Source organism: Thalassophryne amazonica, chromosome 8, assembly GCF_902500255.1.
Source record: "Thalassophryne amazonica chromosome 8, fThaAma1.1, whole genome shotgun sequence".
Lineage (NCBI taxonomy): Eukaryota > Metazoa > Chordata > Actinopteri > Batrachoidiformes > Batrachoididae > Thalassophryne > Thalassophryne amazonica.
In genome coordinates this window covers 634,667-646,772 of record NC_047110.1, presented here as the reverse complement: position 1 = coordinate 646,772, position 12,106 = coordinate 634,667, and the positions used below count along the sequence as shown (strand labels likewise).

The following is a 12,106-nucleotide window of genomic DNA, read 5'->3' as shown; positions in this document are numbered from 1 at the left end:
CACAGCCTGACAACACTGTGTGTCAAAGACTGTTCTTAAAAAAGGGATTAATTGTTGGAACAAATATACCAGATGCTGTGATCTTTAATTTCTTATTTTATTTTAAAAACACATTAACATTTTTTTTTTGTATTTAAAGTACTTTGTGATCCTTTAAGTTAAGGTACAAATTGTGTCTAAAGCTAAACTAGAGTAAAAGGTAATATAAGTGTAAATTAGATTTAAAATTCTTAGTAGGTTTTAAAAATAATTAATATTTTCCTACTAAGTGGAGGCTTTTAAAGTGTTCAAAGGAGATAATCTGTAACATTTATACAGGTTAGCACAGTTCACCATAGTTAAATGTACCCAGGGCCCCGCCCATCGTACTTCAACACCCCCTTTATTCTTCATAGCTGCATGTGTTGGGTGCTACATATACCACACGTGTCATTTTAAAGGCTGCTCCTGCTTGTTTGTCTTCAGGTTAGAAAAATGGCTTCAGATGAGCTGGTGGTGGCTGCCCTGGGTCGACCTTTCACCTTAGGCATGCTGTATGATGCTCGCGCAGACAAGCTGATCCCAGGTAAGATGTAACTGAGTCTGTATGTGGTGGAAGAGTCCACGTCCAGCTCGCGTTTGGCTAAAACACTGAAGCCAGCGTTTCTCAAGACAGACTTGTGTGAAGTCGGCGGTCTGCTCCGTCCGCTCTGTGCCCAGCGACAACAAAATGCCAATCTGCTTCATTAGAAAAATGTAAAATAAAAAGTGAGTCTTACATGCATAAAATACAAACAAGAGCAATCAGAGATTTCTGACATCCACCAATCATGATCCGGATCACCTCCAAAATTCAGTGCAGTCTTCTGGCCCTAATATCCATCTGCGGTGCAAATTTGGTGAGAATCCATGCAGTAGTTTTGACGTAATCCTTCAGAGTGTATATAAAGTGAACTCTTGACCCAGAAACTGGATCTGGTGTCGCCGACTGTCCCCTGTAAAAATCGGTCCACCCTGCCTTCACTGTGCATGTGTCATTTTGGAGCATCAGCAGTATTTCACGGATTATCACCTCCTTTCTGCTTAAAGTAGACCTGCATTGAAATAAATGTGGTCAGATTTCAGAAAGAAATAGCTGATATGTATTTATAAGACCCTTGTGAATGCAGTAAAGTAAATCTGCAGCCCAAATTTGTAATTCAGCGGTTAAATCTTCATTTAAAAATGACAAATTTGCAGCTAAAATTTAGCCCTCCGCGAAAACAGTTTGTACATCCGGGTCATTGCAGTGACGTCCGGCAGAAGACGGCGCGCTCCCGCCTTCAGTCCGATCCCACATTGAAATTGATTTTATCTGTTAGTAATGTTACTGTTATACACGTCCTGGTTTCAACATCCAAAAGTAAGCTGCAGTGAATGTGAGATACAGCTCTACATGCTCAGATCAGTGGTGACATCGACAGCTGGCGACGTTCTTCCCCGACGCCTCTCTCTCACTGCCTCTGATGCGCTTACTGAGTGCATGCGCTCGTTAAATTCCGCCGCGGGCCACTCACACCCCCCTGTGTGCTGTGCAGCCGCAGACACAGCTCTGTCTACTGAATGGAGGTGCAGCCAACTTGGCACAAGTCCAGAGACTACACTCACCATTTTGATGCGGAGCGCGCAGTGACACCTGTTGCTCGCAAGGACAGACTTCTTGCGGCAAAATCCGCAGCGCCGCACGTCTCGGTAATCGGAGCCGCAGAGCTCCGTGGCCGCCGAGAGAGGTTTATATCTTTTTAATGATTGAATTCTTTGCGGGTCCCGCCTCCGTACCCCGCGACGGTAACACCGGAGGCAAAAGACAGATTTTCAATGCGACACACTCAATCAATTGGGCGTATGAAAAAGTCCCCCAAAATAATTTTCAAGCACAAATAAAAGAAATGTGTACTCACCAAACGTGCCGCAAGACAATATGAAGTTTTAAAAAGTAGATCCTTCCGTATAAGACAAGAAAAAGGTGCAGATGCAAACTGACGTAAATCCACAAATTACAGCTGGCGCGCGCAATGCATGCTGGGAGAGGGTCTTCTCCTTGACGTCTCGGCAGCGTCCCGGATGTGATGACAGTTTTGCGGAGGGCTAAATTTTAGCTGTAAATTTGTCATTTTTAAATGAAGATTTCTCCGTTGAATGACAGATCTGGACTTGCAGATTTACTTTACTACATTCAGAAGGATCTTATGTGTAAATATAAGGCTGCACTTCAGTCATCATCTCTCTCAGCGACAGATATCTGAAGCTTTGGTACAACAATCGTTTACACATAAATTCAGCTGTATTTCATCATAAAAGACGGAGGAAGCAATCAGAGCGCTGTAGCTACATGAGCTGCTAGCTGATGCGTTCACTGCTCATCGGTCATTTCAAAGCGTCACAGATTATCGCCTCATTTCTGCTTAAAACCGCTTTGTTTCTGCTTCATACTGACTTTAGAATGATTTAAGAGGTTTTACTTTGTCATCTGATGGTTAATTATGACATTATTCCCTTTGGGTGAACAGACGAGTTGCTGCACTCTGAAATGACGCATGCGCAGTGGAGGCAGGGCAGACCAATTTTTAGGGGGGACCATTCGGTCTGCGACACCAGATCTGGATCACCTCCAACATTTAATGGAGTCTTCCTTTGTTTAATATGTATCTGTAGTGAAAATTTTGTCAAAATCCGTGCAGTAGTTTTGACGTAATCTTGCTAACAGACAGACAGACAGACAGACAAATAAATAAATAAATGCCAATGATTTTATTCCATCCTTTGTGGATGTAATAATGAATGTTTATGAGTTCAATGGTAGAAATATTTCATACCACTGAAAGAATGAAAAAACATTAATTTTTGTTTTATATTATACCTAAAATAGATCCTTGTCATTTGATATTTTATTCACTTATAAACAACAGAAAAGGGACTTGCATTTTGGTGTTCATCACTGGTGCTTAACACTCCAACATGAACTTTAAATAGGAGTCCAGAGTTGTTCTCAGTAGTCTGTGATGCCGTGCACTGAGTTTGTGTACAGACTGCCGTCTGCTTTCCTCACTCCACAAGAAAAACTGCATCAGAAATGAGTCCTACTTTTCATCCTAACAGCTCTTCATGCCTCCACACGCTTTACGGCGTAGTGAGATTTTTTTGTTGTTGTTGTTAGAAAATTTAGCAGCATCAGTTAGCTCCTTCAAATCGTCATCTACCAGCAAACCAAACTCCATGTTTATAGCTAAATGCCGACCCAGTAGTGTGAGAGGTGCGTTTCATATACATTTTGTAGAGCACCAAAATTGCACGCTAAAAAGAACTATTGCACAGTCAATGAAACACAACGACAAATGGTATGAATAATCCATGTCACGTGACATACAAGCCACCAATCTAATGACAAAGATCCACTCAGCTGTCAAATAATAGATACTTTTCAGACACATATTATGAGCAAAGCGCCGCGCAGCAGCGTGAGGCTCACTCATGGTACACTGAGTCAACAAACAGGAAGTGAAAAATTTTGACCCCACAGTGAAACAGGAAATATCAAATGTTGAACATTTCCTGGATTGACAAGTCAGGAGATCTCGTGGGATCTCACAGGAATTCAGTGGCAAGTTGAGACTAAAACAGGAAGTGCTAAATTTTGAGTCCACAGTGAAACAGGAAATGTAAAATATGTTTAACTTTGGAAAGAGTTTTTTTTTTCTTTTTTTTTTTTTATAATTCCCCCCTAGTTTTGATCTGTTTTTTAATTAACCTGTTCTTTGGTATGTTGTTTTTGTTGTATTTAATCCTCTGTAATGTTTCTGTGTAACGTTTTTATCTCATTAAATAATTTAAAAAACAGTCAAATGATGAACACTTCCTGGGATCTCACGGGAATTCAGTGGCAAGTTGAGACTGAAACAGGAAGTGCTAAATTTTAAGTCCATAGTCAATCAGGGAATTTCAAACTGGCATGGTTGTAGCTGGGTTGCACTGGACTCCCCTGAAATGTATCCACAACTGTAGTTCCTGCTTCTCAAGAGTTGTCGTCCTTCCATCGATCTGTGTGGTAAAAAGCTTCCACATGCTTAAACTCAATAACTGGTAAACTCTCAAAATCAAAATTCTATTCCATCCATTTTCTATACCCACTTACTCCAGTTAAGGGTCATGAGCGTGGGGTTCAGGTTCTGGAATGCTCGGTGAGGTTTTTGCTGCAGATCAGAGTCTCACTCTGGACCGCAGACACCTGCTGCTCTTGGAGCAGGACCCAGGGTGTTTTTTTGTGGTTTGCACACTTTGATGAATGTCAAATTCTGATTATTGTCAGAAATATTACCATTTTGTAAACCCATGGTCTTGTAATGCTCTGTCAGGTCCACAAGTATTTGGACAGTGTAATTTTGCCTTTGTGAAGTTAAACAGAAACAATCCAAATGTTTTTGTTGTTAAATCAGACAGTTTAGGTTTCCGTGGCTGGAGAAACTCCCAAAGGACTCATGGGATGTTTTTGTTAATCCCCTTGAATTCAACAGTCGACACGTTGAGTACATTCTGCATCTTGATTCTTTCAGTTCAACTCCACTGCTGCTGTGTACAGAAGAAATAATACCCCCCCCCCCCCCAAATAAATGAATAAATAACAAATGACACGACTGTCCAAATAATTACAGACCTGATATTTTTCCCTTGTTATCTCAATGAGCAAAAGGACGCCAAACTACATAAACACGGTTTTAAAAACACAGTGAAAGTATTTAAAAATGTAATAAAACTATGTTGAAGCAGTAATTTTCACGTTCATCTTTTTTTTTTAATAGTTTTGAAAAAGTGATAATACTGTTGTTAATAATATGAAAAAATTAAAGTTTTTGTAGGTGTTATTGTTGCATATGTCACAAACGAGCTGCCGGTCAAAGTGATGATGTCAGCAGCTCACTTGATGTGAAAGTGGAAAAACAGGAACAGATTCTTTTCACTCTTGTTACTGTCGCTCTGGTCAAACACACAACAAAGTCCTGATGTCAGCACGAATCAGACATGATGGATGTGTCACCACTCTTCATGTATTATTAACCGGTAAATTACCCATAAGGTCAGAGACACAACTGAGTTGATTTTTGGACGTCAGCACATCTTAAGTTCACCAAAAGTTAACTTCTCAAATGAAAGAACAGTCGAGACCTCACAGCACATTTGAGGAGCTTTTGTCACCATCTAGTGCACAATTAGGGGTGTGAATCTTTTAGTATCCAAACTTTCGATTTTATTCTGACTCATGAGGTCACAATTTGATTCAAAACTCATTTTTCAATTCAAAAACAGATTTTGTGACTCCAGTCTGCTGAGGAAGTTTGGTAAAAGGATGCCGTGAAAGTAAAGTTTGTCTGCGATTATGCAGATGTCATGATCTGCCCCTGGGCTGGGTTTTTATTTTGGTTCTGTCTGTGTTCATGTCCTCTGTCTTTGATTTTCAGTTTAGGATTCCTTTAGTCACTGGTTTTATTTTGTGTTTTAACACTATAGTCATTGCTTGTAATTTCCTTTTTTTTATTTTTTAACCACATTAGTTCTGTTTTAGTTTCAGCCCCAACCTTTAATTCTTTTGTTGATCACTTTTCAGTTCTCACCTTTGTTTTCCTGGTTTTATTTCTTTATTCCTTCGGGCCGGGGCGGAGGATTAGCAGCAATCTTCCATTCCAGCTTATTAATTAATCAAAAACCCAGACAGAGCTTTAATTCATTTGAAAGCTTGTCTCTTAGTCTTGTCCATCCAAATTGGAAGTCCCAAAAACCAGTTTTATTTGTTATTATCTATCGTCCACCTGGTCGTTACTGTGAGTTTCTCTGTGAATTTTCAGACCTTTTGTCTGACTTAGTGCTTAGCTCAGATAAGATAATTATAGTGGGCGATTTTAACATCCACACAGATGCTGAGAATGACAGCCTCAACACTGCATTTAATCTATTATTAGACTCTATTGGCTTTGCTCAAAAAGTAAATGAGTCCACCCACCACTTTAATCATATCTTAGATCTTGTTCTGACTTATGGTATGGAAATAGAAGACTTAACAGTATTCCCTGAAAACTCCCTTCTGTCTGATCATTTCTTAATAACATTTACATTTACTCAGATGGACTACCCAGCAGTGGGGAATAAGTTTCATTACACTAGAAGTCTTTCAGAAAGCGCTGTAACTAGGTTTAAGGATATGATTCCTTCTTTATGTTCTCTAATGCCATATACCAACACAGTGCAGAGTAGCTACCTAAACTCTGTAAGTGAAATAGAGTATCTCGTCAATAGTTTTACATCCTCATTGAAGACAACTTTGGATGCTGTAGCTCCTCTGAAAAAGAGAGCTTTAAATCATAAGTGCCTGACTCCGTGGTATAACTCACAAACTCGCAGCTTAAAGCAGATAACCCGTAAGTTGGAGAGGAAATGGCGTCTCACTAATTTAGAAGATCTTCACTTAGCCTGGAAAAAGAGTCTGTTGTTCTATAAAAAAGCCCTCCATAAAGCTAGGACATCTTACTACTCATCACTAATTGAAGAAAATAAGAACAACCCCAGGTTTCTTTTCAGCACTGTAGCCAGGCTGACAAAGAGTCAGAGCTCTACTGAGCCAAGTATTCCTTTAACTTTAACTAGTTAAAGTTAAAGGAATTTAGGAATTCATGAAGGAACTTCATGACTTTCTTTGCTAATAAAATTTTAACTATTAGAGAAAAAATTACTCATAACCATCCCAAAGACGTATCGTTATCTTTGGCTGCTTTCAGTGATGCCGGTATTTGGTTAGACTTTTTCTCTTAGATTGTTCTGTCTGAGTTATTTTCATTAGTTCATCCAAACCATCAACATGTCTATTAGACCCCATTCCTACCAGGCTGCTCAAAGAAGCCCTACCATTATTTAATGCTTCGATCTTAAATATGATCAATCTATCTTTATTAGTTGGCTATGTACCACAGGCTTTTAAGGTGGCAGTAATTAAACCATTACTTAAAAAGCCATGACTTGACCCAGCTATCTTAGCTAATTATAGGCCAATCTCCAACCTTCCTTTTCTCTCAAAAATTCTTGAAAGGGTAGTTGTTAAACAGCTAACTGATCATCTGCAGAGGAATGGTCTATTTGAAGAGTTTCAGTCAGGTTTTAGAATTCATCATAGTACAGAAACAGCATTAGTGAAGGTTACAAATGATCTTCTTATGGCCTCAGACAGTGGACTCATCTCTGTGCTTGTTCTGTTAGACCTCAGTGCTGCTTTTGATACTGCTGACCATAAAATTTTATTACAGAGATTAGAACATGCCATAGGTATTAAAGGCACTGCGCTGCGGTGGTTTGAATCATATTTATCTAATAGATTACAATTTGTTCATGTAAATGGGGAATCTTCTTCACAGACTAAGGTTAATTATGGAGTTCCACAAGGTTCTGTGCTAGGACCAATTTTATTCACTTTACACATGCTTCCCTTAGGCAGTATTATTAGACAGCATTGCTTAAATTTTCATTGTTACGCAGATGATACCCAGCTTTATCTATCCATGAAGCCAGAGGACACACACCAATTAGCTAAACTGCAGGATTGTCTTACAGACATAAGGACATGGATGACCTCTAATTTCCTGCTTTTAAACTCAGATAAAACTGAAGTTATTGTACTTGGCCCCACAAATCTTAGAAACATGGTGTCTAACCAGATCCTTACTCTGGATGGCATTACCCTGACCTCTAGTAATACTGTGAGAAATCTTGGAGTCATTTTTGATCAGGATATGTCATTCAAAGCGCATATTAAACAAATATGTAAGACTGCTTTTTTGCATTTACGCAATATCTCTAAAATTAGAAAGGTCTTGTCTCAGAGTGATGATGAAAAACTAATTCATGCATTTATTTCCTCTAGGCTGGACTATTGTAATTCATTATTATCAGGTTGTCCTAAAAGTTCCCTGAAAAGCCTTCAGTTAATTCAAAATGCTGCAGCTAGAGTACTGACGGGGACTAGAAGGAGAGAGCATATCTCACCTATATTGGCCTCTCTTCATTGGCTTCCTGTTAATTCTAGAATAGAATTTAAAATTCTTCTTCTTACTTATAAGGTTTTGAATAATCAGGTCCCATCTTATCTTAGGGACCTCGTAGTACCATATCACCCCAATAGAGCGCAGACTGCAGGCTTACTTGTAGTTCCTAGGGTTTGTAAGAGTAGAATGGGAGGCAGAGCCTTCAGCTTTCAGGCTCCTCTCCTGTGGAACCAGCTCCCAATTCAGATCAGGGAGACAGACACCCTCTCTACTTTTAAGATTAGGCTTAAAACTTTCCTTTTTGCTAAAGCTTATAGTTAGGGCTGGATCAGGTGACCCTGAACCATCCCTTAGTTATGCTGCTATAGACGTAGACTGCTGGGGGGTTCCCATGATGCACTGTTTCTTTCTCTTTTTGCTCTGTATCCACCACTCTGCATTTAATCATTAGTGATCGATCTCTGCTCCCCTCCACAGCATGTCTTTTTCCTGGTTCTCTCCCTCAGCCCCAACCAGTCCCAGCAGAAGACTGCCCCTCCCTGAGCCTGGTTCTGCTGGAGGTTTCTTCCTGTTAAAAGGGAGTTTTTCCTTCCCACTGTTGCCAAGTGCTTGCTCACAGGGGGTCGTTTTGACCGTTGGGGTTTTTCCGTAATTATTGTATGGCTTTGCCTTACAATATAAAGTGCCTTGGGGCAACTGTTTGTTGTGATTTGGCGCTATATAAATAAAATTGATTTGATTTGATTCTTCCATATGTAGTTTTTTTCTTACATTATGTTTTGGACTCACCTTCCACTTTCTTTCTGTCTGTTTAGTGTTTACTTTACTGCACTCTCTTGCTCCTACATGCCTCAGCTTTGTCTCCTTCCTGAACTTTCTCACACCTGTTTTCACTTTCCTTAATCACACCCTGTTATTTAAGCCTAGCATGTTTCTTTGTTCTTTGCCAGTTCGTCTTGACTTTGTCTGCATTCCAGCCTAGTGTTGCTTTGTTAGTCCTTGACCGTCTGCTCTGTATTTGACCTTGGTTTTTTGCCTCTGCCTCTTGATTTTGGACTCACTGTGTTTTTGAACCTTGCTTGTTTCTTTGGACCCAGATTTTGCCTCGGCTCTGACATGCTTGTTTCTCCATGCCTCTGAACCCAGCTTGTTTTTTGACATTTGCCTCTGCCTCATGTCTGCTGATTACCTTTGCCACGCTCACTGATCACCTGTTTACCGAACCTGTGCCTGTTTTTCTATATAAAGCCTTTAAATACTGAACCTCCTGAGTCTGAATATTGTGTTCAGCATACTGTTCATTCCACATTATGAATCCTGACAGAACAAACTGGCCATACATGGACACAGCGGACTCAAACCCGGCCACACAGAACCCGGACCTTGCCACCATCAGAGGCATTTTGTCTGAAATCCAATTTTTTTTTTTGCTTCCATTCATGCCACACCCCAAAGAAGAAATTAGATTTTTTTTTTTTTAGACCAAGTCTGGAACCTGGTAGAAGCCAGTCACTGTCTATATGACTTTTTCCCTGAGTTAGAAGATTGAACAAATTGTTTGCTGCAGGGTGCCTTCCGGTCTGGGTACAGCAGTCTGAGCTGAGCCTGCCACCCAGCCCACCTTGTTCTGACAATGAGTCAGACTGGATTGACATAAATGATGATGATGATGATGATGATGACGGTTCTTTATCTGAGACGGAGGGGCTGCCACTCCAGGATACTGCTGCCGTTTTCTTTAAAATTCAGGACTTGTTTTTTGACTTTTTGTACAATCCTGAACGGCAGCACAGACAGCAAATTTTTTCTGCACTCAATCAGATCCTGTAAGCCGAGCCTAATTTGGTCACTGCCTATCCTGAACTTGCAAACATTAAAGCCCTATTCAAGCAAGGACAAATTCCACCATGCATCAAGGACCCCATGGACTACTCGTTCAAATCAGATATTTATGAATGCTGCCTTGACATGCGACGTGTGATCACTCTGTCTCACACAGCAATCTCACCTCTCTGTTCTTCTGCCCCGGTATCTCACCAGCCCCACCACTGTCACCAGACTTCCCACAGAAGTTCTCCCTTTCAGCGACTCCACCAAGCACGCCACCTATTCCAGCTCCACCATCATCAGTATGGAGGCCTGCGGCGCCATGTGAACCTCCTGGACTGGCTTTGCAGCCAAGGACAGTCCCAACACCACCCACGCCTCGTCTGCCTCCACTTCCTGCACCGCAAAAGACACGCGCACTTAGGGAAACGGAAGTAGTCTCGTTGCCTGACCTCTCTGCGGTGACCACTTCCACCGGGTCGTTAGAACCGTTCTCATCTGCTGGATCACCATTAGAGGCATCAGGGAGAACCACCTCATCCCACTTCTCACAGTTGCACCCGCTACCGGAGGCATCCTTGGTGGGCATGCCTCCAGAACCACCAACCAAACTGAGGATGACAATCACACCGTCACAGCTCTCCGCAGCGCACACATCTCCAAGATTGGCAGTGGCGGGAAAAGAGAAATCTCCAGTGCGCAGGTCTCTATCAGAGCCGTCCCTGACTTCAGGGCTGCTGACAGAACTGATGGTAAAGTTCATGGTACCACAACCCACAGCAGCCCACAAGTTGATGGGACCCTCAGAACTGCCTCCACAGCTGACCATTGCACCGGCCTTATCCACCACTGAGTGCACACTGCCACGCCCACCTGTAGTACTGACAGCTTCTCTCTCCATGCTGCTGCCTCCAGACCCAGTAGCTCCTCCCTTGTTTTCAGACTCACCAGCATAGCCATCGGGAAGCATGTCCCACCCTAGCCTTGAGCCGCACGCACTCCAGGCTCTTCCATGGAATGCACAACTCCAAGAACTCCAGCCAGGACCACACCTTCTGTGCCTCCTCTACACACCTGATCATCGGTGCCTCCCAAGTCCTGTATTAAGTTTTTATGTCTTTCTGTTAAGCATTTTTTCCCCCTCGTAGATCTTTTTCTAGGTTGTTAATTGTCAACAGCTGCTGCTGTGTCTCATTTTATTGGTTTCTTCATTTTTTTCTTCTGTTATTAAGTGATTTGTTTTCTCCTGTCAGCACTCAATTTGCACTTCCCACAGTTCTTTTTGTTTTTACACCATTTGCATCCTCTTAGTAAATTGTTATGGAACCCATTTAGTTAATTTGCTAGTCTTTCTGTTCACTATGGTACTCACAGTGTTTCATTTTGTTGGATTTTTTTATTTTTTGTTCTTTTGTGAAACAAGTTAGCCCCCATGTCATGTCTGTAGCTACTTTCCTCACCGTCCTTCTGTGGGTTATATTACTGTTGGTTGCTTCTGGTACAAATTATGTTATTGGCTTTCTTGCATTTTACGTTCTGTTATTAAGTGGTTTCAGTTTGTCTGGGTTTTGTTAATTGATTTTTATTTCCGGTATTTCCCCACTGTGTTAGTTCCGTTCTCAAACGAGTCCCCTCCTCTCTATGTGCTTCGGTTCAGTTTATTTTGTCCCCTTTTCCCCACCACCTCAGAACGTCTGACCTTAGACCCCTGGATCACCCTGTTATGATTCCCGGTGGTCCTCTTGGCCATGTCCCTGACTTGCCCATACATCTTGCTGAATTTCATAGCTGACCTCCGGTCGTTCCCATGCATGATGATAGACCACATGGCCGTCCTACTGACTCAACCTCAGACCTTCCTGACTGCTCGGTTGTCTTCTGGCCCCAGCCACGGACCCCTGTGAGTCTCATGGTGGACCACGTGACTGCTGCTTAGGCTCTGTCATCCTCCTTTCTGACCTCCTGGTTCACCTATGACGCGTTATGGGCTTAAGGTTCAGCCCTCCATACCTCTGGCCACATTTGTTTGGTCATGTGGCTGTTGACTGACCTTGGCTCTCTCTCCACTGGGGACCCTAGTAGCTTGCCCAGTCTCTGTCCTGACTCTGCCCTGGAACCTGATGGGATGCTCGTGTCCTGCTCTGACTCCACTGTGGATCCTGATGGATTGCATGGTCGCCCCTTTTTGTAATATTTGTTCCCCTGACCAGCCATGTTGCTGCCCAGTCTTTGCCCTCGTC

The 12,106-nt window shown here is 41.9% G+C and overlaps 1 protein-coding gene across 1 annotated transcript in view; it reads left to right on the top strand.

Moving 5' to 3' along the window:
• Positions 1-398: 398 nt before the first annotated feature.
• Positions 399-12,106, top strand: part of LOC117515186 (stonustoxin subunit alpha-like) — a 33,892-nt gene continuing 22,184 nt past the window's right edge. The window contains exon 1 of the mRNA XM_034175657.1: positions 399-565. Within this exon, the coding sequence (XP_034031548.1) occupies positions 475-565 (91 nt within the window). The 5' untranslated portion in view covers positions 399-474. The remainder of the gene's footprint in view (positions 566-12,106) is intronic.